Raw genomic sequence first — 22914 nt, 5'->3', positions numbered from 1 at the left:
TAGGGTAGTGGATGTTGGAGTGGCCCTGGTGAGAGAGGATAGTGTTTGGAAACTCCCTGTACTGTTGTTTGCAGATGATACTGTGTTGTTGAGTGAAGACGAAGGGGAGCTGCAAGGCTTGGTGGATGAGTTTGGGAGAGTGTGTAAGAAACTGAATCTAAAGGTGAATGTAGGGAAGAGTAAAGTGATGGTCTTTGAGAGAGGTGAAGTCAGTGAATGTACAGCGAGGTTGGATGGTGAGGAATTGGAAAATGTGAGTACGTTTAAGTACTTGGGTAGTGTGATGAGTAAGGATGGAGGTGTGGAGGGTGAAGTGCTTGAAAGGGTACAGCAGGGAAGAAAGGTTGCTGGTTCTTTGAAAGCAGTGATAAGAAACAGGGAAGTGAGCATGGAAATGAAAAAGTTACTACATGACAGTATTGTGATACCAACTCTGACGTACGGAAGTGAAGCTTGGACGTTGTTGGAAGGACACAAGTCAAGAGTGAGAGCAGTGGAAATGAGTTATTTAAGAGGAGCCTGTGGAGTCACATGGAGAGACAGGCTGACGAATGAGGATATAAAGGAGCGTTGTGGTGTTGATGTGGATGTGATAGGAAACGTTATGAGGAACATACTGAGGTGGTTTGGCCATGTGGAGAGGATGGAGGGTGAAAGACTGACGAAGAGAGTGTATGTGAGTGAGGTGGAGGGGGAAAGAGGGAGGGGGAGGCCGAGGATGAGATGGAGGGATGGGGTGGAGAGGTATATGAGAGAGGGGGGTGTGAGTTGGGAGCAGGGCAGTGAAATGGCGGGGGACAGGGCGACTTGGAGGCGATTTGTTTGTGGCCACCCCAAACGGGATTGAGGCGTCTGGCAATAGATAGATAGATAGATAGAATTATAATCAGCAATTAATTATGGTACTTATAATTATCCCTAGCTGGATATTGCCAATTACTATTATGGCATTCAACGTACCCAACCGTCATAATGCTTTGTTGTAAGAAACACTGCCTTCAGTGATGCGAAAAACTTTTAGAAGGCTGGTGAAGAGATTAGAAGGAGGAAAAAGGAAGAAGAAACAAGATAATAATTAAAAAAAGGTAGTGTTGGACCTTTGCTTGGATTTCCTTTAACTACCTAAATAGCCAAGTGCCACCTGGAACTTCATGACAGAGAATGGGATAGTAAAAAACCAGAGAGAATGGAAGCGCCAGGTAAGGGTGAGCGAAGACTGCACTACCTGGGCCAAAGTAGTACGCTATCTCAGTGATCCACCAGTGGTGCATCATGCAATACAAGAAAATATCAGGATACCATGTGTTGGGCCACCAGTGACGCACTACTTTTATGAAGGCATATCGCTCACTGGTACTCAGTAAAGCAACATAAATCCTGTCGCTGTGATAGCTCCATGCAGACTGGTGGGAGAGAGTTCTGAAGTGAAACGTGGCCTGGGAGAGAACTCATATTGCGCAAATGCGGGTAATGTGTTAAGCTTTTGTTCTTTGTGTATGAAATGTAGGGAATAAATGTTTGGTATTATTGTCACTTTGATCCACAGGGAAACAGGATACATAAACGTATCTTGTTTGCCGTCATAGTGTGATATGCAGTTTTTGACAGTATACTCTTTCTCAGGTATTGAAAGCAGTTGATGACTCGGAACAAAAAGTTAAGGTATGTAGACACTTGAAAAGCTGAACTTATATTCAGTGACTAAGTTATATGAATATATATTCCTGAAATGAGTCTTCAGCAATTATCAGGTGTTTTGCATTTACTTCCACAGGGAAAGAAGAACAAAGGTGCCTTTGGAGACCAACCAGCAGACACTAAGAAGCAGAAGACAATATCTCACTTTTTTACCAAAATTAATAAGAGTAGATAGAAAGTACCCATCATGTGTCACTGGTATGGCTGGGACCAGAAGGGAGAAGGGAAAATATAGTTTGCCAAATGAGCCTTTTTACTAATGTTGCCAATGTCGTACGTCAAACATTTTTTCCCTCCAGATATGAGCATCAAGCACAGTATTATATTGTGTTCTGTGTGCTGATATACCTTTTGTAGGAAGTGAGAGAGTTATAACACACACAAGTGGGGATGTCACATGGAGAGTGTGTGAAATGATTAGGGGAGGCTGTATCAAAACATAGTTTGTCATCCCACATAGTTTATCATGAAAGTCATTTTTCATTTTATTTTGTATACCTTTAAATGTTTGGTATCTGTATTTCCTTTTTATAACTGTGCCTTTTATCTGGATTGTTCAGCCACTTGATGCTTCCCACACAACCTATCCACATCTCCCTCCACCTCTCCAGACCTTCATGAGTGTTTTTATGACGTTAGTTAGTATTATGGAAGATCAGTAAACTATATTTCAATGAAACTGAAACAGTCATACTGTTTACCCTTGTCAAAAACTGGAGTCCCATCCTTTCAAACAACTTATTTATCTCCCCTTCTAACCCACCTCTCAAAATGCTGGGTTGTTATGGTGAAAAGATATTTATTGAATTTGATGTACTCTCTTTTTGTATTGTTTTCAGTTGTGGTGTACATTTTAACATCATCATTCATCATCAATATCCGGACCTCCTTTCCCACCCTATGGCAGAGTGAGGAGTAGTAATGTCCAGACAGCGTAAGTTTGCCCAGTTCAATGGGCCACGCTTCCATTCCCTCATCATACAAGCACATAGAATTCTGGCTCCATCAGATAAGCCAAAAAAATTTCATCACGTTCTGTAGCTTCTCATATACCTATCAGATAGTCAGTCTGAATGCTGTCACGTTATAGGGGGGTGCCAAATACCTGGTTATACGCTTCTCCACACACAATTCATCCAGCCAGTATGGTCTCTTGTCAGTCCCTTATCCTTACGAACTTCCATACCTCTTCCTCACACACTCATCCACCATATCCCCTCACCTTCTTCTTGGCCTACCTTGTCTCCTCTCTCCTTCTTATTCGCTCAGATCTACATTTTTCACCACTTTGTTGTCATCCATTCACTCCACATGACTAAACCATCTTAGTACTCTCTCTTCAATTCTGGTGTCCACAGACATCCTCACTCTGCATCTTTCACAAATCACATTATTCTGTATCCTGTCCACTTTCTGTACTCTACATACATTCCTCGGCAGTCCCATCTTCACTTTTTGTATTCTTGACTTTTCATTTTCATGCCATGCCATAGTCTCACACCCGTAAGGTAAAGTTGGCACTAACTCTCCTTTATTTAAGTCTCTCACAGCTGCAACATTCAAGCCTCTGTTTTTTATCAAAGCCTTTTTAGCACCACCTACTTTCCTTCCTTGTGTCACTCCTTTCCACTTCTTTTGCACATTTTGTTTTCTTTTCTGTCACTGTGTCCAGGTATTTGAACTCTCTCACCAATTCCAGCCTCTCTCCATTCACTGTAACATCACACAGGGAGTCACCTTCTGTCTAATAACCATCACTTTACTTGTTTCTACATTTACTCTCAAAGTACAATGCCTACAGACATCTACAAAACTCTGCACTAGTTCACCAAGCTCTTGTCTGGTATTTGTAAGTAGCAGTGCATCATCAGCATACAACAAATTTGAGATATTCCATCCATCACCATTCATTACCAACGCCATCCCTCTCTCCATCGCTTGTGTGTTTACTTCTGTCATCACCCCTTCCATATATATATTGAACGACCATGGGGACATCACACAACCTTGTCGTATGCCCACATTGATCGTGAACCAGTCCTTTAGATGCCCATTTACTCTCTTACATGCCTCACTACCATCATAGAAACTCTTGATGGCACCTGTCAACTTACCATCTACACCATACACGTGCAAAACCTTCCGCAATCCTTCACTGTCTATTTTGTTGTATGCTTTTTCCAGATCCGTAAATGCCATAAACACCTTATAGTCCTCCTCCCATGCCTTCTCCACTATCTGTATATTTTAACATGCTGTTTTCAATGTTGAAATTAAATGAGCATTGTACAAGAAGTCCTCTTCTTTTATTACCATAGCATGTTTGGTGTACTCAGCAGTTTTTTTTTTTTGTTTCCAAGTGTTTCTCTCTGCTGACATTTCAACAGTTTTACTGTAGGGTACATAAGATTGTTTCAGATTAGAGCTAAATTGTGTCCAGATATTCAAAATATTCAAAAATTTGATGGCTGATGTTTTAATGTGATTCCTGTTGTGGTAAATAGTACTGTACACCCAAGCGAACTTTACCATTACCCAGCTGCTCTCCATCTGGCCCCCCCATTACCCCACTTTACCCCACCCAAAGCCACCATTGCCCAACTGAATCCCATCCAACACCACTGCACCCCACAGCCCCACCCTTACCTCAGTGCACCCATCCCAAACCTCCCCTTTCCCCATTGCACCTCATCCAACCTCGCCCTTACCACACTCCACCCAACTCAACCCCGCTGCTATCCCCCTGCATCCTACCCACCCATGAGAAACAGGGGCGTGGAAGAAGTTGACAGTCGGAAGAGAGAGTTGTATGTAGTGAGGAAGAAAGAGGTGAAAAGATTAGTAAAAGAGAGTAAGAAGAGAGTGGATGAGAAATTTGGAAGGAATTTGAGCATCCCACACAACCCCACTATTTCTCAGTTGCATCTCACCAAAACCTGCCATTACCCTGCTGCTCTCCACCAAACCCTCCCTTGGTATGAATCCAACCCAACCCCACATTTATCCCACTACACCCCATTCAGTCCTACCCACATTCTAATGAATGCCACCCAACCTCACCCTTACTTCATTGTGGCCCCCACACACCTGACTTTACCCCATTTCAACCCACCCAACACACCGTTTCCTTCCCACCCACCTCCTACCTTACCCCACTGCACCCCACCCTCCCTGCACTTACCTCACTTACCCCAACCCATCACATCCCTTCTTCCACTGCCCCACATCCAATCCTGTCTATACTCCACTGACTGAAACCCAGCACATCCCTTCTTCCACTAGCCCACACCCATCCCTGTCCTTACGTCACTGCATGGTACCCAGCCGTGCTTTAATGCCACTGCAACCTACCCAACCCAGCATGTACCCCACCCAACCACATTCTTCCCTAACTGCACCCCATTGAACACTCCTTTACCTCACTACCCCCCAACCCTGTCCTTTACCTTATAAAGTCCACCTTATCCCACCAATACTCCATTGCATCTTACATAGTCCTGTCCTTAATTAAAACACACACAACACTGCAATTAACCCACCCATCGCTGCCCAAACCGCACTGCACCCCACCCAACTCTGCCCTTAATGCACTTCCCCGACCCAACTGTGCCCTTTCCCTACTGCACCCCACTCATCTCCATCCTAACCTCACTGATTTCCAACCAACCTCACCTTTACCTCACTGCATCCCACCCAATCCAGCCTTTACCCAACCTATCCCTGCAGTTACTCCATGGCACCTTATCAAACCTGCCCTTACCCTACTGTATGCCATTCACTCCCATCCTTACCTCACAGCACCCCAACCAACCCTGCCACTGCTAACTGCATCCCACCCAATCCCAACTTTCCCCACATTACCCTATCAATCCCACCTTTTCTCCACTGCAGCACTCCTCACCCTGCCATTGCCTCACTGCATGCTACTCAACCATGCAGTTACCCCAGTGTATCCCACTGAACCCACTTATACTTCACTGCACCACACTTTTCCCTGCTCTTACTCCACTGCATCTCACGTTTCCCCATCCTTACTCCATTGCACCTCACTTTTCCCTGCCTTTACTCCACTGCACCTCACTTATCCCTGCCCTTTTCCTACTGCAGTCCACCCAACTCTTCCCTTACCCCACAGCATCTCACTCAGCTCCCAATTTTCTCCACTACAATGCAATATACCCAACTCTTTGATAACGTCGTTGTGCCCTGCTAATCCCGCCATTACTCCACTTCACTCATCTTAGCCCTGCCAATACCCCATTACACCCCTTCCAATTCCACCATTACCACAATGCACCCTAGAGAAATCTGCCATTACCCCAGTGCATCCCACGCAGTCTCATTCATGCCCCACTACAACCCACTGAAGCCTGCCCTTACCACACCCACTCCTGCCTTTAACCCATCAAATGCCAGCCTTACCTCAAAGTATTCCACCCATTATGCCACTGCATCCCACTCAAACCCAAGCTTTTCCTAAAGCACCCCAACTAGCCAGTACCTATCCCACAGCATCTCACCCAACTCGATACTTACTCGTACCTCAACCAACCTTGCCCTTATTGCACCACCACAACCCCCTCCTTACCCCAGTGAACCCCACCCTACCCAACTGCAACCTGCACAGCCGTTACCTTATCCTAGTACAACCCACCCGGCTGACTATTACGCCTCTCATCGCCTTCCTTACTCCACCAAACCTTGTCATAACCTCACTGCACCCAACCCAGTCCTGTTCTTTTTCCTTCCCTGCATTCAGCCCCCCCCCCCCCTTACTCCACTGCACTGCATGCACCTTGCCCTTACCACATTCTACCTCACCCAAACCTGCCATTATCCCACTCACCCCACCTGGTCCTTCCCATATCCCACTGCACCCCACCCAAATCCTCTCTTTTCCCACTGCGCCATATCTAACCCTACTCTTACCCCACTATACCCCACCCAACCCAGCCTTTACTTCATTGCATCCTCACAACTCCATCTTTACCCTGTTGCACCCTCACATCTCCACCTTTACCTCACTGCACCTCACTCCAGCCCTGCCTTTACTCTGCAGCACTCAACAGCCCCTTGCCTTTATCCCTGATCTGCTCTTACCCCAATGCATTCTACCCAACCACATGCATACTCTATTTATGCCACCCAGTACTGGCCTTAACCCACTGAACCCCACCCATTTGTGGCCTCACTCCACTGTGCCCAACTAAAGCCCACCCGTACCACCTGCACAATATACAATCCTGCCCATACCCTACTGAACCCCATTCATCCCTTTCGTTACCTCACTGCATCCTGCTGTGCCCTATGTAATCTCTGTAGCCCATCCATTTTTGCCCATGCCTCACAGCATACTACAGAACCCTGCCTTTGTCTCATTGTACCCCACCCAACCCTGCCCTTTCAACACCCATTCCCACCCTTATACCACTGACATGCCCACCGCATCCCATTGCTCCCCTCCCAAACTGCCCTCACCCTGCTGCACATCAACCAACCCTTCCGGAATCCCTGTGTACCCCACCCAGCTTCACTTGTATCTCACTGCACCACAACGAATCCTACCATTACCGACTGTACCATGCCCAATCTTGTTCGTACCCCACAGCACCCTACACAACTCCTTCCTTTCCCCACTGCACCCATCTCAACCCCACACTTGCCTTACTGCATCCACCCCAACCCCACCCTTACCCCCTCTTTTTGCCATTCAGACCCAACTGTACCCCATTGAACCTCACCCAACTCCTCTGCCCCACTGCACAACACCCAACCCAGCCCAGACTCCAATGAACCCCACCTAACACTGCCATTATCCCACTGCACCCTGTCTAACCCTGCCTTTCCCCCACTGTGCACTATGCAACCTCACCCTTGCCTCATTTTACTCTCCAACCCCCTACCCCATAGCACTCCACCCAACCTGCCCTTACCACAGTGAACCCTCATCGCTGCTCTTACTCACTATACCTTACGTCATTATGCCACTGCTTCCCACCCAATACTTCGTTTCCCCCTGCATCCCTACTTATTCCTGCTCTTAACCCCACTGCAGCCTGCACAACCCTAACCTTACCCCATTGCACCAGAGCCAATGCCAACCTTGCCCAACCTCATCCATTGCAGCCTACACTTGTCATTACCCAACTACATCCCTGCCAACCATGCCATTATTCCACTGCACTACTGCAGTCGTTTAAACACTGCCTTTACCCCACTGAACCACACCTGACCTCAGCCATACAACACTTCACCCAATCCAGCAGCACCCTTACCCTGCGGCATTCCACCCAGTCTTGCCCCTACCCTTGTGCACCCCATCCTCAGTTTGCCTCATCCCACTGTTACCCCATAGTACACCACTCAGCACCTTCATTACAGTATTTCATTCCACCGGACCCACCCCTGCTGTAATTCCACTGAATGGGCTAAAGCCGAGCATTCCTCCTTTTCACCACCAATACCCCAACCATCATCCAAGGGCATCCCATGCAACCAACTGTACCCCATTGTCCACCATGCAACCCCTGCATTATCCAGTGGTTTAATATCATTGTTGGAGCAAGCAAGGATGTATGTATGTATATACGTGTATGTGTGTGTGTGTGACGGGGGGTGCTGAAGATTCTGGGATTTAAATGGTGAGTGACTGTATGAACCATTTCAGTGGGCTTGCAGTTGACTAGTTTCTCCCTCTGTTGGGTTTCCTGCTTGTTTTGTGGGCCCTATTCATTTCATACCCCCCCCACTTCAAAAAAAAAAAAAAAATGGATCGGGTGCTTGGGGAAAAAAACAAAAAAAAAAAAACAATGATGATTGAAAAGAATTGGTTAAGATGAGGATGATGTTTAGTCCATGTCACTGGGCAAGGTACCCATAGTTTTGTCAATTGTTCCTGGCCCTTAACTCGAGTGGTTCTAGCTGGAAATTGGGAGAGTGAGAGAAAAATTGGGAGAGAGACCTTGGTTCCATATTGCTAGAAATCATTACAGGTCTCTGACTCTCCTATCACCAATACTGACGCTCTTTCCCCCACATTCCCCTTGAAGCAGAAATATTAATTCTTCCCCATGTATATTATTCCTTGCGTGTCAGTAGGTGTACTTGTGTTTCCCTGGGTAGGGTTGTTTCTGAAGGGTGGATTTCTGGTGATGGTTTGTGAAGGCTCCTGTTTGGCTGGAGATTTTTGGATGGCTGTAGTGACCTTGTCTGGCTAGGTAATGGCCATGTAGAATCTGAAATAAAAATAAAAGAAAAAGGTTGGCGACCACAGTCATTGGTCGGAGCTGACAACCAAGACCGTGAAATACCGAATACTTTTCACGGCACAGTTCCTTTTGAATGGGGGTCATTTAGGCAGGATTATTGATGAGGGGTGGATGTTTGGTGATTAACCCTTCCGGGCACGATGACACGATTTGTGGTCTTTGGGTGTTTCCTGGTAAAAGCACAGAGATGCGAATCGAGTAACAAAGCAGAAAAAAATTCACCAAAACTTAAGTTTTTGGCAGATTTGCATCAGATTTGTTGCGTTCTAGCAGGCCAGTCTTGCGTCCAAAGTAAATACTTGGCAACACTGTGAGTGCTTTCATGGGACAGTGTGCATCAGTAATACTCAGTATCTCACGACCAGCCGGCCTGAAGGATAGTGCTGCGTCCATCGTCCCTTTAACTCTGTTTTTCCCCTCCTGCCTGAGGCAGAAGCCATTATTGAGATATTGTGAATATGTAGAGTTTTGACTATCTGTACTGTGAAGTGATTGTGTCTATGGAACATACATATATTGTTCGTAAAGCATTGGGGCCCGTTATCAGCCGTTAGGCCTAGAGGCAGGAGTTGTTTGCTATAGCGGGGTTTGCCACTCTGCATCACCCTGCCCCTAATGATTAGTATTTTACCTATATAGTGAAGCCATTGCTTATATTGCGTGAAACATATAGTGCCTGGATTAGTGAAGTAATTGACCTACCATAGCGGGTGTTACATACGCCATAGAGATATGCTGTAATCGGTAAGGGAACAGGCAGTCATGTACGCCGCAGAGTCGGGAAGGGAATAATAGAGGAGTTTGGGATGGAATCATTGTGATAGTGTTTTATATTGCGTATGGTTTAGTGTGAAATATACGTATAAACTAGTGCAGCGAGTGTTCGTGGAGAAATATTGCATGCATTGACTGACTTAGTGCAAACCTAGTGCAAGGATGAGAGACAACAAATACGCCACACAACCACAGACTTCAGTGAAAAGGTATTGTACCAATCTCAAACAGTGCTATATTGCGTATGGTTTAGTGTGAAATATAAGTATGTCATGCAGCGAGTGTTCGTGGAGAAATCTATTGTGTGCATTGCATGTGTTAGCGCAAACGTAGCGCAAGGAGGAGAGACAACAAATACGCCACACAACCACATACTTTTCAATGAAAACCTATTGTACCATTCTCAGACAGTGCTATATTGCGTATGGTTTAGTGTGAAAGTAATCCCTCTAATATCCAGACGCCCACTATCCGGACATCCCCACTAACTGGACATAATCGTCCCGGGATCCAATATTCCCAAAATGGTCCGAAAACCACAAAAAATTAGAAAAAAACTTATTTTTTCCTGCTCGTAATTTGAACTTGGCGTGCGGGGTGCGGGACAGCTTTGTTGTGGCTTGTCATTCCTCCGACGTCTGCTAGAGCGCCCCTGCATTCTCCCCACTTTCCGCCTGTCTCGTCGCGAGAGAACGTTCGTTGTCATGGCTGCCTACGTGCTCGCTTTTGTGGTGGTGCCTTACCTGCTGCAGGCACTCCTGCTGCTCTCATGCCTCTACTTCGTGTGTGTGATGATGGCCCTGCCGCCTGAGAAAAGGAAGAGAGTGGTATTGACTCTGGAGAAGAAGTGGGAGATATTGGAGAAAGTAGATGTGGGATGGTCTTCTTCACGCATCCTCCATGAGTTTAACCTGGCCCGATCTGCTTTGTTTGATATTAAGAGATCCCGAGACAAACTCGTGGAGTACACGGCTGACTTCTCGTCGAAAAGCAAACGCAACGTGGAGAGGAAGGTGATGTTTACTCCCAAGTTTGCTGAAGTTGACAGCTCCACGTTGATTTGGTATCGACAGCAACGTGCTGCTGGTGTGATGGTACGTGGTACGGAGCTGAAGGCTGCTGCTGAGAAGTTCGCAAGGCTTCACGACGCCCTAGACTTCAAGGCATCCAAGGGTTGGCTCTTTGCATTTAAGTTACGGCATGGCCTTACCAACTGTAAGTCTCATGGCGAAGCTTTGGACTCTAACGAGGATGGAGTTGACGAGTTTCGGCACAAGGTGAAGGGCTTGATCGACAGGGAGGGCCTCATTCTCGGTCAAGTCTACAACACTGACGAAACTGGTTTATTCTATCGCTCTTTGCCAACGAACACTCTAGCCGAGGAGACGGAGAAGCGTGTACCTGGCCGCAAGCTCTCCAAGCAACGAATATCTGCTTTGTGTTGTGCCAATGCTAACGGCATGCACTGGCTTAAGCCCGTTATTGTTGGCTGTGCAAAGCAGCCTTGGTGTCTTCGTGGGGTGATGGATGTCCTTCCTGTCGTCTGGTACCATTCTTTGAAGGCATGGTTCACAGCCCAGATCTTCAAAGACTGGTTCCACCGCCATTTCGTCAAGGAGGTCATACATTACCAGACGGAGAAACTGGGAATCCCACGCGACCAGGTAAAGGCCCTCCTTCTCCTCGACAATGCACCTGCCCACCCGTGCGACAAGGACTTGGTGGCTGAGAATGGGCGCATTAGGTGCATGTTTCTGCCACCTAATACTACTGCTCTCATCCAACCAATGGACCAAGGAGTCATCGTGGCAACGAAGCGCCTATACCGCCGGAAGTTCCTGGACGAGGTGATGGTTGTTCTCGAGGACGAGGACAAGCGCAGGGAGGGACGGGACACACGAGGCCAGCGGACTTTGGAAAACCTTCGCAGCTACAACATCAGGTCTGCCATCTACAACTGGGCCAGTGCATGGAAGGAAATCCCTGTCAAGACTCTAGAAAATGGTTGGTCTCTTCTGCTTCTCGGAACGGATGCGGAGTACGATTTCCTAGGTTTCGACGTGGATGACTTCCATGCACGTCTACGTATGCACAGCGATGATGTTGATGTGGACGAAGTGCGTGAGTGGTTGGATGACGACGAGGGCGATCCTGGGTATCAGACCCTGTCTGATATCGAGATCGCATCTTCAGTTGCAGTTGTCAGTACCCAGCTTGAAGATTCTGACGAGAACGGCGATGATGATGCGGACTCCTCCCAGCATGACACAACTCCAGCCATCCCCAAGCTGAGCGCACTCCAGGAACACCTAGAGTTCATTCTGGACTACCTGGAACACCCGGACTGCGACAGGGAGATGGGGCCCTTGGGACTTGTGGAGGAAGTGCATGCTTTCAGGCAGCTCATCATTAATCGTCAGAATCGTCATTCCTTGCGTCAATCAACGATTGACAGCTTTTTCAGGCCTGTGACCCCCGCTGTGCTCAGCCCTGGCTCCACTCCGTTGCCTTCCCAAGACAGGCCCTCATGCTCTGAGCCACAGCCCAGCACATCAGGCATGGTGGAGTCACCGCTCGACATGAGTTTGCATCTATCTTCAGAGTCGCCTGCAGTGGGTACGCCATCACCACGACCCAGCGACGCACCCCTAGGTCACCTCCCTGTGCTACTGTCAGACTCTGACAGTGATTAGATGCCAAGAACTTCTCCACTAGACCACACGGGAATTTACAGTGTTGTGCAGTGAAAAAAACAGTGCATTGTGTTAAGGATTTAGAGTTGTGAGTGAAAAGACAAAAATTTAATGGACTGTAACTGTAACATAAATTAGCTTGAGTGTTTTTTGTTAAGAAAATGGTTTTAAGAGTGGAAAGACTTAAAGTGCAGAGTGCAACACTTATTTCATTAAGGTACAACGGAGTGCAAGTAAGACAAGAGTGCGCAGTGTGAAGAGAATGGACTTCTGAGTGCGAATGACTAAGTTCAGTGCAAGACTTCATGAACAGTATACTGCAAGTGCTTCAGGAAATCCTTGTTACTGTCAGAGTCTGAGAGGAGGCGGTTATTCATCGAGATGGCCATGGAGTTGCTGTAAGTAGGCAGAATGTTTCATACTGTACTCTACTCTATTTTCCATACTATACTTACCTCAAACACCTCATTTCACTCTTTTATGTCCCTTATTGGTGTGAATATGCTGTGTCTTAGGTGATATGCATGTGCAGTAGGGAGGTGTTTTTTTGAGTTAGGCAAGGTTAGGATCCATAACTACCAGTCCAGGAGCCAGGGACTTGTAAGTACCCAGAATGTTTAATATTGTATGAACCTACCTCAAAAACCTCATTTTACACTTCTTTTGCATTTATTTGAGTCTTTTATGTCCCTTATTGGTGTGATTTGGGTCTTATATAGGTGCTATGCATGTCCAGAGGGAGTTGTATAGGTGTTTTTCTGAGTTAGGGTCCATAAGTACAAGTCCAGAAGTCTGGGGCCCAGTATCCGGACAGGACCACTATACGGACATGCCTATGGCTCTATTACGTTGGATATTGGAGGGATTACTTGTATATAGTGCGCGTGCGCCTGCACACACACACACACACACACACACACACACACACACACACACACACACACACACACACACACACACACATTACGTAACTCTTCATCTTCAAACCCCTCAAGGTCCTGCCAACAGTTCAACACCTGTGGAGGAAGTGAGTTATCTGTACTTTGTTGATTTGTATATTGACCTATTTCTGTATTTCTATATTTTACACAAATTAGTACTGTATTGTTTTTTACATACACACATATGAACTGGAAATAAGTACAACTCTTCAGTATCAGTAGCCAGCAAAAAGTGTAATGGTCATGTCGAGTTTCAGAGAGCACTTTAAAAAAAGCTTGGTATTTTACATGGATGCCTTGAATAAACAAAATGTACCTTGTGAGTGAAATATGTTGGTGTGGGTCAGCCAGGAAAAACTGACAGCGTGCTAGTTATAGTGTTCTTTATTGTCCATTTACTCAAAAAGTATTGGATGCATTGATTTCCTAAAGAACCATGATAAAGTGCATAAAATTCTGCGTATGTACAATGGGTCACAGAAGTATCGGTGCACAATATGTGTGAAACATTTTGGAACACAGAACGGTCACTGAAATATTAGTGTCCGACCTACCACATGTATAAAAAAGCCACAAACTTGGTAGCCCTGATGTTGGGAGGTGTTATTTATCGCCAGCTAGCAATATCCTCTTGCAAACGTACAGATGTTATATTTATATAAACAGACACTGTTCATACACAATGAGACATTGGTAACCATCAGCAGTTGATTGAATGTTTTTGGTAGACATCGGACCCCCTGTGCACCGATACTTTAGTGACCCAGTGTACATGAAATAACAGTGTAACATCTTTGATCAAAATACTTTGTTACATAGGTGGGAATATAACAGATACTGTGCATGCATGACAAAGTGCAGCACGTGCATTGGCACCCAGTAATTTTATGCGATTTACTCAGAAACTATGAGGTGGGTGAAAAATCTGCGAATACCACGAGAAATCCCGTGAAATTCTACACGAGATGATGAAATAAAAACATAACCTCTGTGAGAAAACTTTTGTGCTAGTGCCCTGAACAAAAAATCAGTTCCCTGTAGGAAATTACTTTTAGTTTTTAGCTATTTTCTCGAAAACTAAAATTTGTATAAAAAAGCCACAAACTTTATTAGAAAGCTGATGAAATTCTCTTCTGAAACATCTAATAACAATTTTTTGTATGACGGAAAACATTCAAGCTATGATGTTGGGAAGTGAGACTGACATTCCGAAATGTTTACTCACACTGGCCTAATGTACATCTATTCATACCTTTTTTTTTTCTTATCGGCTAGAACAAACATCAGCGAATAAGATGATTAGTTTTTATGGTAATATATATATGTTTGGGTGGCGAAAATAAGTCGAGAATACATGTTCTCATAGGCGCGCGAGGGGGCTGGCGGAGAGGAGGGTGGAATAAAATCGTGCACCAGTAAACTTACCGAAACTTATCATGTGCGAGAGGGTTAATTTTGGTGGATATAACTTGGCTTGAAATTTTGGATGGCTGTAGTGGCCATGTATGTCTAGGTAGTGGCTATGTACAGGCTGAAATAGTAGAAAGTATATATTAAAAAAAAAAAAAAGATGGATGACGACCACAATCAAAATGTGTTTAGATGTCGTTTGCGTAGAATGGATGTAAAGAGAAGGCTGTATGAGGGTGCAGTGGTACCGACTGTGTTATATGGGATTGAAACATGGAATATGGATGTAGCAGAGAGGGAGAGTTTGAATGTAATGGAGATGAGGTCTTTAAGGAGTACGTGTGGAGTGACGCATATGGATCGAGTGAGAAATATGAAGTGCGAAGAACTGGAGTTATGCAAGCGATGACTGACTGAGTTGAGCAGAGAGTGTTGCGATGGTTTGGGCCTATGGAGAGAATGGGTGAAGAGTGATTGATGAAAAGGATAACTGGATCTGATGTGAGAGGTGTAAGGCTGAGAGAAAGACCACGGATAGGATGGCTGGACAGTGTGAAGAGAGTGTTAGATGCGAGAGGGATGTCTGTGGAGCAAGGAAGAGTGGCTGCTTGTGATAGGGATGACTGGAGAGAAATTGTGAATGGATGAATGAACGGTGCAGCCCTGAGGGGATGTTCTCCCGCATTTGGTCTGATCAGCTGATCAGGTCAGGTGCGGGTAAGGGGCTGGGTCCATTATGATGTGGCAGAGGTAAACCAGCTCTGCTGTTGGGTCCTGCTGCGGATGTTGCTGATTGCACTGCGCAGTTAACCCTTGTGCCGTGTGGTGCGCTGAGAATCTGTCCCTTCTCCCCTTGGGGCTAAGGTAATGGTAAATGTGTGTGTGGATGAATAAATTGGGAGTGTCGTCTTGTCTCGGCTACCTTCCTTTATTGGGGGGGGGGGAGCAGCTTAGGTATATTGATACAGGTCAACAGGCAATCTTACAACTTTAGGACCTACGGCTATGATGTGGTTAATGAAGGTTATATCTTCCAGTTCAAAAGGTGTAAGAGAATCACCTGAAAATATTTAAACCATCCGAGTTAAGAAATAAAAGATACCAGTGGAATTTAACATTATATAGCAGACATGATTTTACTGTCAACACTGCTGTCCTTTTTAAATGCAAGGATCTTCAGCTGACTTTGGTCTAACCCACAGAATTCACTCACTTGTTTTACTTCATTCATGTCAACACCCATGATTTTATCCAGCTTAGGGGATATTTTTTCAAGTGAAGAGGTTATAATGGCTGTATCTATCATCCTGTTCCAAGTCTCCAAAACTTATTAAAAGTACTGTACATGGAAAAAGTTACAAATGAAACAAGGCAGAAAGGGCGACAATAATAACTTCCAGGGATGTGGTAGTAGTAGTAGCAGTAGTAGTAGTTCCCTAGGCAGTCTGGCCGAACAGTCCCGAGTCCCTAAGGAAGGCCATGGCCGAGACCGGGCTTTCCCACAGAGCTCTCAAGGAGTGTATGTTGTGTTGTTGGCATAGTTGATTGTGTGCAGTGCAGTCTTCCATAATGTGCTTAATAGTATGGGGTGCTGTGTTACATTCTGGACAGGCATCAGCGACGGAATCATCCAGCCTCCAGCCCCTTCTGGTAACTTAAGAGGGCTGGATGATGCCCACGTCTCAGCCTCGCCAGGTGGATCCTGTCCTCACGAGGGAGATAGGAACCAGAAGGGTGGATATCAGGAGGCCGTGCATGCAGCTGTTGTGTTGTCTTTAAGTGACTGAATGGAGCGGCGAGTGATTTGAGTATGGATATGCTTCTGGAAGCTGGTCTGAGGCAGGCGAGGGGGAAGAGATGACAGTATTTGTGTATGATATCGTGTGCTGAGTGTTGTTTTGATGTTCCTTGGTGTGTGTAGATGTGTTGCCATGTAGTGTAGTGGATGCTGTGGGTTGTGGATGCTGCAACAAGAATTTGGGTGCCTCATGTCTAGATGATCCTTGACTTTGAGGACTTTGGTTTCTTGATGTAGGTGGTCTGTGGGTGCAGTAGCTGTGCAGCCTGCGAGTACTTTTAGGACTTTTTTCTGTATGGTCTGTAGTGTGTTTTAGTGAGGTTAGGAGCCCAAGCAGGGCTTGCATACCGGTAATTCATCACAGAACGTATATATTGTTAGTATACTGTGGTGGTGGTTTCTTTGTTGTGTCCAAATGTATGGGCAAGTAACCTCAAGGGATTGAGTCTTGGTGTTATTTTATTTTTAATGTTTGTGATATGTTGTTTAAATGACATTGATGTATTGTATGTTACACTAAGGACTTTGGGTGTGTGTCTGTATGTGGTAGGGGAGTGTTGTTTATGGTGAGGTGTGGAATGTGACTGTGTTCTACTGTCCAGTTTGTGAGAAGGGTCACTGTAGATTTAGCTGGGGCTATTTTGAGCCTGTTTGTGGTGAACCATTCGTGTAGTGTGTTGAGGTAAGGTTGGAGGATTTGTACAGCTCTGTCTGCGTTTTGGTGTGTGCATGTAAATGTTATATCATGTGCATAAGAAGCTATGTATACCTGTGGTGTGTGGGGGGTGGGTGTCGTGCTTGTATAGGTTGAAGAGTGTAGGGGACAAAACAGATCCTTGGGGGACGCCATTTGTGAAGTTTCTGATGTTCGAAGACTGACCGGCAAATGTTACATGTGCACATCTACATGTTAAGTAGTTTGCCAACCATCTTTTTGTGTTATCTTGCATGTTTGTGATGAATATTTTGTTTGTGAGGTTGTGGCGGGGGATGGCACCAAAAGCTTTGCTAATGTCTAGTGTGACTAGGAGTGTTCTGTGTGGAGGCCGTGTTGAATTCATACCATCAAAACCTCTCTGTGTAAGGTCTGTAAGAGGAGTGTTTGTGGAGTGTAGTGGCCTAAAGCCATGTTGTGATTGGGGTAGGGGAGTGTGAGGTGTAACTAGTTGTAGTACCAGTCGTTCAGTGACTAGAGTGGGTGCAAATGATGAGGCGGTGTGAGGAAGGTAATGTGGGGTCTTTGTTGGGTTTGGGGATAGTGATGATAATGCCATGCTTCCAGATGTTGGGTATTATGTTGTGTGAGTAGCTGTAGTTTGATATGTTGGTGAGTGCTTGTATGCCTTGTGGTCCAAGGTGTTTAAGGTGAATGTTGCTTATGTTGTCTGGTCCACAGGCAGATGAGTGCTTAAGGTTGCTAATGATGTGCTTCGTCTGGTTGTAAGTGAAAGGTGCGTAGTCTGGGTCTGTGGGGAACTGTCTCTTACGTCGGATGATATGTCGGTCGTCGTGATGGGGGTTTAGATGGCTGACATGTGAAAAGTGATTGATGAGAATGTTTGCTTGTTGTTTGTTTGAAGGCATGGAGTCTGTTGTTGTGACGGCAGCCTACGATTGTGTAGTGTTGCTGTTAGAGAATGTGATGCTGTTTAGTGTTTTGTAGAGTCTGCTGGTGTTTGCTTTGTGGTCAAGTGTTTGGAGATGATTATTCCAGTTTAGTATTTGCTGTTCTGATATTTTATTGTTTATTAGAGTGTTGAGTTCTTGTATTTGTTGTACTGTGTCATGTGTATGGGGTGTTGGGGAGTGTCGTAGTGTGTCCCGTTGACTGAAGAGGCCTTGAATTTCTGGTGTGAAGTTGGGGTTGTGTCTCTGTTGCCTCTAGGGATGTGTCTTTTGTCTGCGTTTTGTATAATTGTATTGAAAGTGTGCACAGTGGTGTTGATGTTTGTGATGGGTGTACTGTTTAGTGTTTCGATATGTTGTTCTGTTTCAGTTGCGAAGGCCTCCCAGTTGGCTCTCTTATAATTAGTGTATGTGTGTCTGTGGCCAGCTGGGGTGATTCTGGTTAGTGATGATGATTGGGAGGTGACCAGATCCAAGGGTTTTGACCACTCTCCAGGATGTAGTGGGGACGAGGTTTGGTGAGCAGATGATGATGTCTGGGGATGATGGGAGGAAGAGGGCTTGGTGTGGGATACGGGTATGTTGATACAGATTATTCAGTATGAAAAGATGATCTGTCTGGGATTGTAGTACCAGCCCTCTGTCTGTGCCAGAGTTCTTGACGTGCCAGACCGACGCCTTGGCGTTGAAATCACCACCCAGGATGATGCTGGGTATGTTAGTGATGGGTATTTGTGGAGAGTAATTGTGTGGTACTGTGGGGGATGACTGTGGGGGAATGTATATGTTGGCGATTGTTATATGTGATTTGTTACCAGTACGTATTTTAATTGATTGTATTTCTGTTGTGGTGTCATGTGGGGGGAGAAGTGCTTTTGTGTGTGCCCTGGTAATTGAAAAATTGATGGATTTGTGTACCACGGTGATAAGTCCACTGCCACGGCCGTCGGCCCGGTCTTGTCGAATGGTGGTGAAATTATGAAATGTTTTTTTTTTTTTTTTTTGTAAGATGGTAATGTGTATGTTTTGTTTGATGAATTGTGTGAGGTCTTGTTTTTTGGTTATTAGCAATGCCAGTTTAACTGCTACACACCTACTGCAGATAATTCCACTTTGTAAAAGTGAGTTTTTAAAATCCTGCAAGATTCTTGCAACTTTTGCTTCCTCAGCTATTTAAGCAAAGGTTTTAGTGCATTTTGACTAACAATTATTGATACAATCAACTGGCAATCAGCAAAAGCGAGTACCATGGTAAGAATGAAAGAAAACTATACAGGATGTACAGTACACTCCACTAAGCCCATCAATGGTTATTTCAACAGACTGGCATCTAAGTGATTAGGTGTAACATTTTTAAAGGTACTCACCTTTTCAGTATCCAGCTGAGTTGCTCCCCTATATCAGAGGTGGTGGTGGTGATTGACTACCACGTGACACCAACCCAGCAGGGGTGGCCTCCTCTGCCATGAAGCTGCTGCTCCTCTCCATCTGCCCTAAAGTACAAATTGCTTTAGAACTCATTAACCCTTTAACTACAATAACAGTGTTACCTAAACATTAGTTAGATTTTATGCTGAAGGACATAACTGAAGGCTATATCTAATCCATCCATCTCAAGGTGTCTATCAGTTAATGTTCTGTACCTCTCCCTCAAAAGGAGGATGGTGGGCTGCAGAAGGGTAATTTCAGCCAGAAGTCACCCAGATTCATGTGCAGATAAGCATGAACCCACAACCGAGTTAAGGGCTCTAGTAAATAAGGCTTTCTCACTGAATGTTCACACAAAAACTTTCCTAGTAACCAATGCATCTTTTTATACAGTATAATGCTGCTTCCCTATTCAAGGTCAGCTCATGGAAAAAGTGAATTATCTAAGGAAAATCTTAATTTTCATTCATCCCGATCTTTTCCACGTAATGATGGGGTGAGGCAGGGTGTAGAAAACAAGGATAAGGAAAGAAACAATTGAGGAAACAAATTTGTAACTCAACCTCTTTACCCAGTTAAGAACTAATCAACACTTTCTTCATTCGTTCATTCATACAAACTCCAAAATGCTCGCATACATCAGCCTTGATCGCCTAATAGCGGTTTTCCATGCTGCTTGATCTCTAGCAACCTCTCTATTTAGTCCATTATCCCTGAGGTCACTGGCATTATCTCAGGTCTCAGTCTGCCTCTTAACTCTACCCTCAAAGTTAACACGTACTTTCACCCTCTGCACCCATTTATCATCCTCCATCCTCTCCACATTCCCAAACCAATTCAAACTACCCCTGCTCATCACAGCACTTTTACAGTGAAGCCCATCATTCCTCTCAAACCATCTCAATCTACCCCCTACCTCTCAGTTCTACTCTCAACGTTCACATTTCTCACCCTTTGCACCCAGTTGTCACCCTCCATCCTCTCCACGTACCCAGTGAAATGGACCGCGTTAAATTTCTATGACTGCATCTCTATAGATATCATACCTCTGCCTTCGCCCACACCACATAAAACTTAGGTCTCAAGGTTTCAATCACAACCATTCTTGCGTAGTCTACTGTATATTCCGTTAACTTATTCTAACATCAGTATCTAAGTGAAGTAAGATTAACAGTCATGCTATTCAGAGAAATGCTAGAGCAAAGGCGTATAGGCAAGGTAGTCATTCTGGCATTAAGCTATAATATATTACAAAGGGACAAAATTAAGGCTAAACAACTTCATCTCCTTTCAATTTCTTAACTGAGAAAAATGATCTTACCATTTGGCTATACTGTAGTCTGTTCTTCACCTGACGGAACTGGCCCATTCCCACTTTCGTGCTTAAGTGAGTGTAAGAAAATTACTTAATTATACTTTGTTCAAATGATTTTGTATACTATATGATTTTTGTAAAAAAAAAACTCTGTAATTGCTGTGGTCAATAAACTATCTATCTATCTATCTATCTATCTATAGTTACGGAGGTAGGAATGAGTCTTCTTGGTTACCATAAATTTGTTTTCACTGCAAGGAATTAACACTCCCACATCAATACTGTGTGGCTGCTTGAAATTCAGCTAGCCTATCTACCCATCTGTTGCCAGTCACCTTAATCCCATAGGGGGTTGCCACAAACAAATTGCCTCCATACTGCCCTGTCCTCTGCTATTTGGTTGCCCTCCCTTCAACTCTCCCATCTCCTCTCTCTCTCTCTCTCTCTCTCTCTCTCTCTCTCTCTCTCTCTCTCTCCATCCCTCCATTTCATCTTTGGCTATAATATGGTAATCAGTGTCCTTGGTCAGTTCAACCTTTGATCATTATCCATCTGCAGCAACAGAGAGAGAGAGAGAGAGAGAGAGAGAGAGAGACGCAAAGGCAAAGACAGTGGCAAAGACAGATGGACAGACAGTACCGTACTATACTTATTTAAACAGACTTCTATCACTCTCCTCCAAGCGATCAAGGCCCATCGCTGCTCGAATTCTCCAGGGAGTCCCCCATTGCTCCTCTTGAACCAGAATCAGACTGTCCTCTCTCTGGAACCATGCTATCTTGATACCTCATTCACACCCACACGAACCCAAAGCCACAATAGGAACACCATTACAATGATTGTAGAAATTTAGTACAAATTTACATGTAGAGTAAATTATACAGTGGTGTTATGCTAGGTGTTTTTAGATCGGCTTCCCGTCCTAGAAACGCCTGGTGTAGAGCCGGGGTCCTTTCTCAAGACCGGAGCTAGAACACACAACGAGAAGAGCAGGGCATAAAAACTCTGGGCAACAACCTACACGTATATTAACTATAATTTCCAGAATACAATATGAGCAGGAGTCGCCCAGTATCAATAGATACTAGACAGACTAGGGGCTCGGTCTGGCTTGTGAGATGTCAGTATCACGCAGGATACTTCCCAGTCGCGAGGATGTCGGACGGACACTGTATCAGGTTAGAGGAGTTTCTACACAATCTGAATATAGGGCTGAACATACACAATCTGGATCTGGGTGTCCCGTCGTACACTACGTGGTGATAGAGGCACTATTTCAACACAGTACGCCGGATGGGTATGCATATACACAGTTCGAGGTGTGGTCACTGGAACACTATCTTTAACACTCCCTGTCTAGTGGCGGAGACACAAGTTCAGCATAGTACACCTGGTGGGTATGCACACACACGGTTCATGATGTGGTCACTAGAGCACTATGTTCTGTTACTGTATAGTACATGGGCACTATTGTCACTGTCACGGGTATAACAGTCACTGACTATACAGAGCAGGCCCAGGGTGTCCAGCCGGGCTGTGAAGGCCTGGAAACTCCCAGATGTCGGTGGAGACCAGTCAGGTGTCCCTTCTCTCAAGGGCCTTGGGACTACCCATAGTGGTGACGTCACCTGCTGTGGACTGCGGTCGGGCGTGGTGAATGGCCCCGCACTCATGGGGCTCAGCTGAGGGATCTGGCCCTTGGGGCTCGGGCCGGACAACTTGAGCAGGCACTCTTGTCTGTGCCTGCCCTGGGAAGGAGGTTGCCGTCGCCTGGGGCTGGAGAGGTTGCACTCGAGGTTGTAGGGGCATCGCTGAGAGTTCACTGTCTGTTGCCTCCCTCCTGTCAGGTCGCTGTCAGGATCATACTGCGGTGTCGCCTCTGGCAGGAGTCCGTCAGTAGCTCGTCCCCTACAGGTGCCAGCTGAATGGCACACACTCCCGGGGATATCACAGGTCCTCGTCA

The 22914-nt window shown here is 45.4% G+C and overlaps 1 protein-coding gene across 1 annotated transcript in view; it reads left to right on the top strand.

Moving 5' to 3' along the window:
• Positions 1–2021, top strand: part of LOC145413294 (adenine DNA glycosylase-like) — an 81325-nt gene extending 79304 nt beyond the window's left edge. Inside the window, exons 11-12 of the mRNA XM_080283022.1 lie at positions 1624–1662; positions 1775–2021. Coding sequence (XP_080139148.1) covers positions 1624–1662; positions 1775–1873 — 138 coding nt within the window. The 3' untranslated portion in view covers positions 1874–2021. The remainder of the gene's footprint in view (positions 1–1623; positions 1663–1774) is intronic.
• The last annotated feature ends 20893 nt before the right edge of the window (positions 2022–22914 follow it).

The sequence above is a fragment of the Coenobita brevimanus genome, chromosome 95 (assembly GCF_032717465.1).
Source record: "Coenobita brevimanus isolate Jiangsu-jjx chromosome 95, ASM3271746v2, whole genome shotgun sequence".
NCBI lineage: Eukaryota > Metazoa > Arthropoda > Malacostraca > Decapoda > Coenobitidae > Coenobita > Coenobita brevimanus.
Note: the sequence above shows the minus strand (reverse complement) of the source record. Positions and strands in the feature narration are given on the sequence as shown.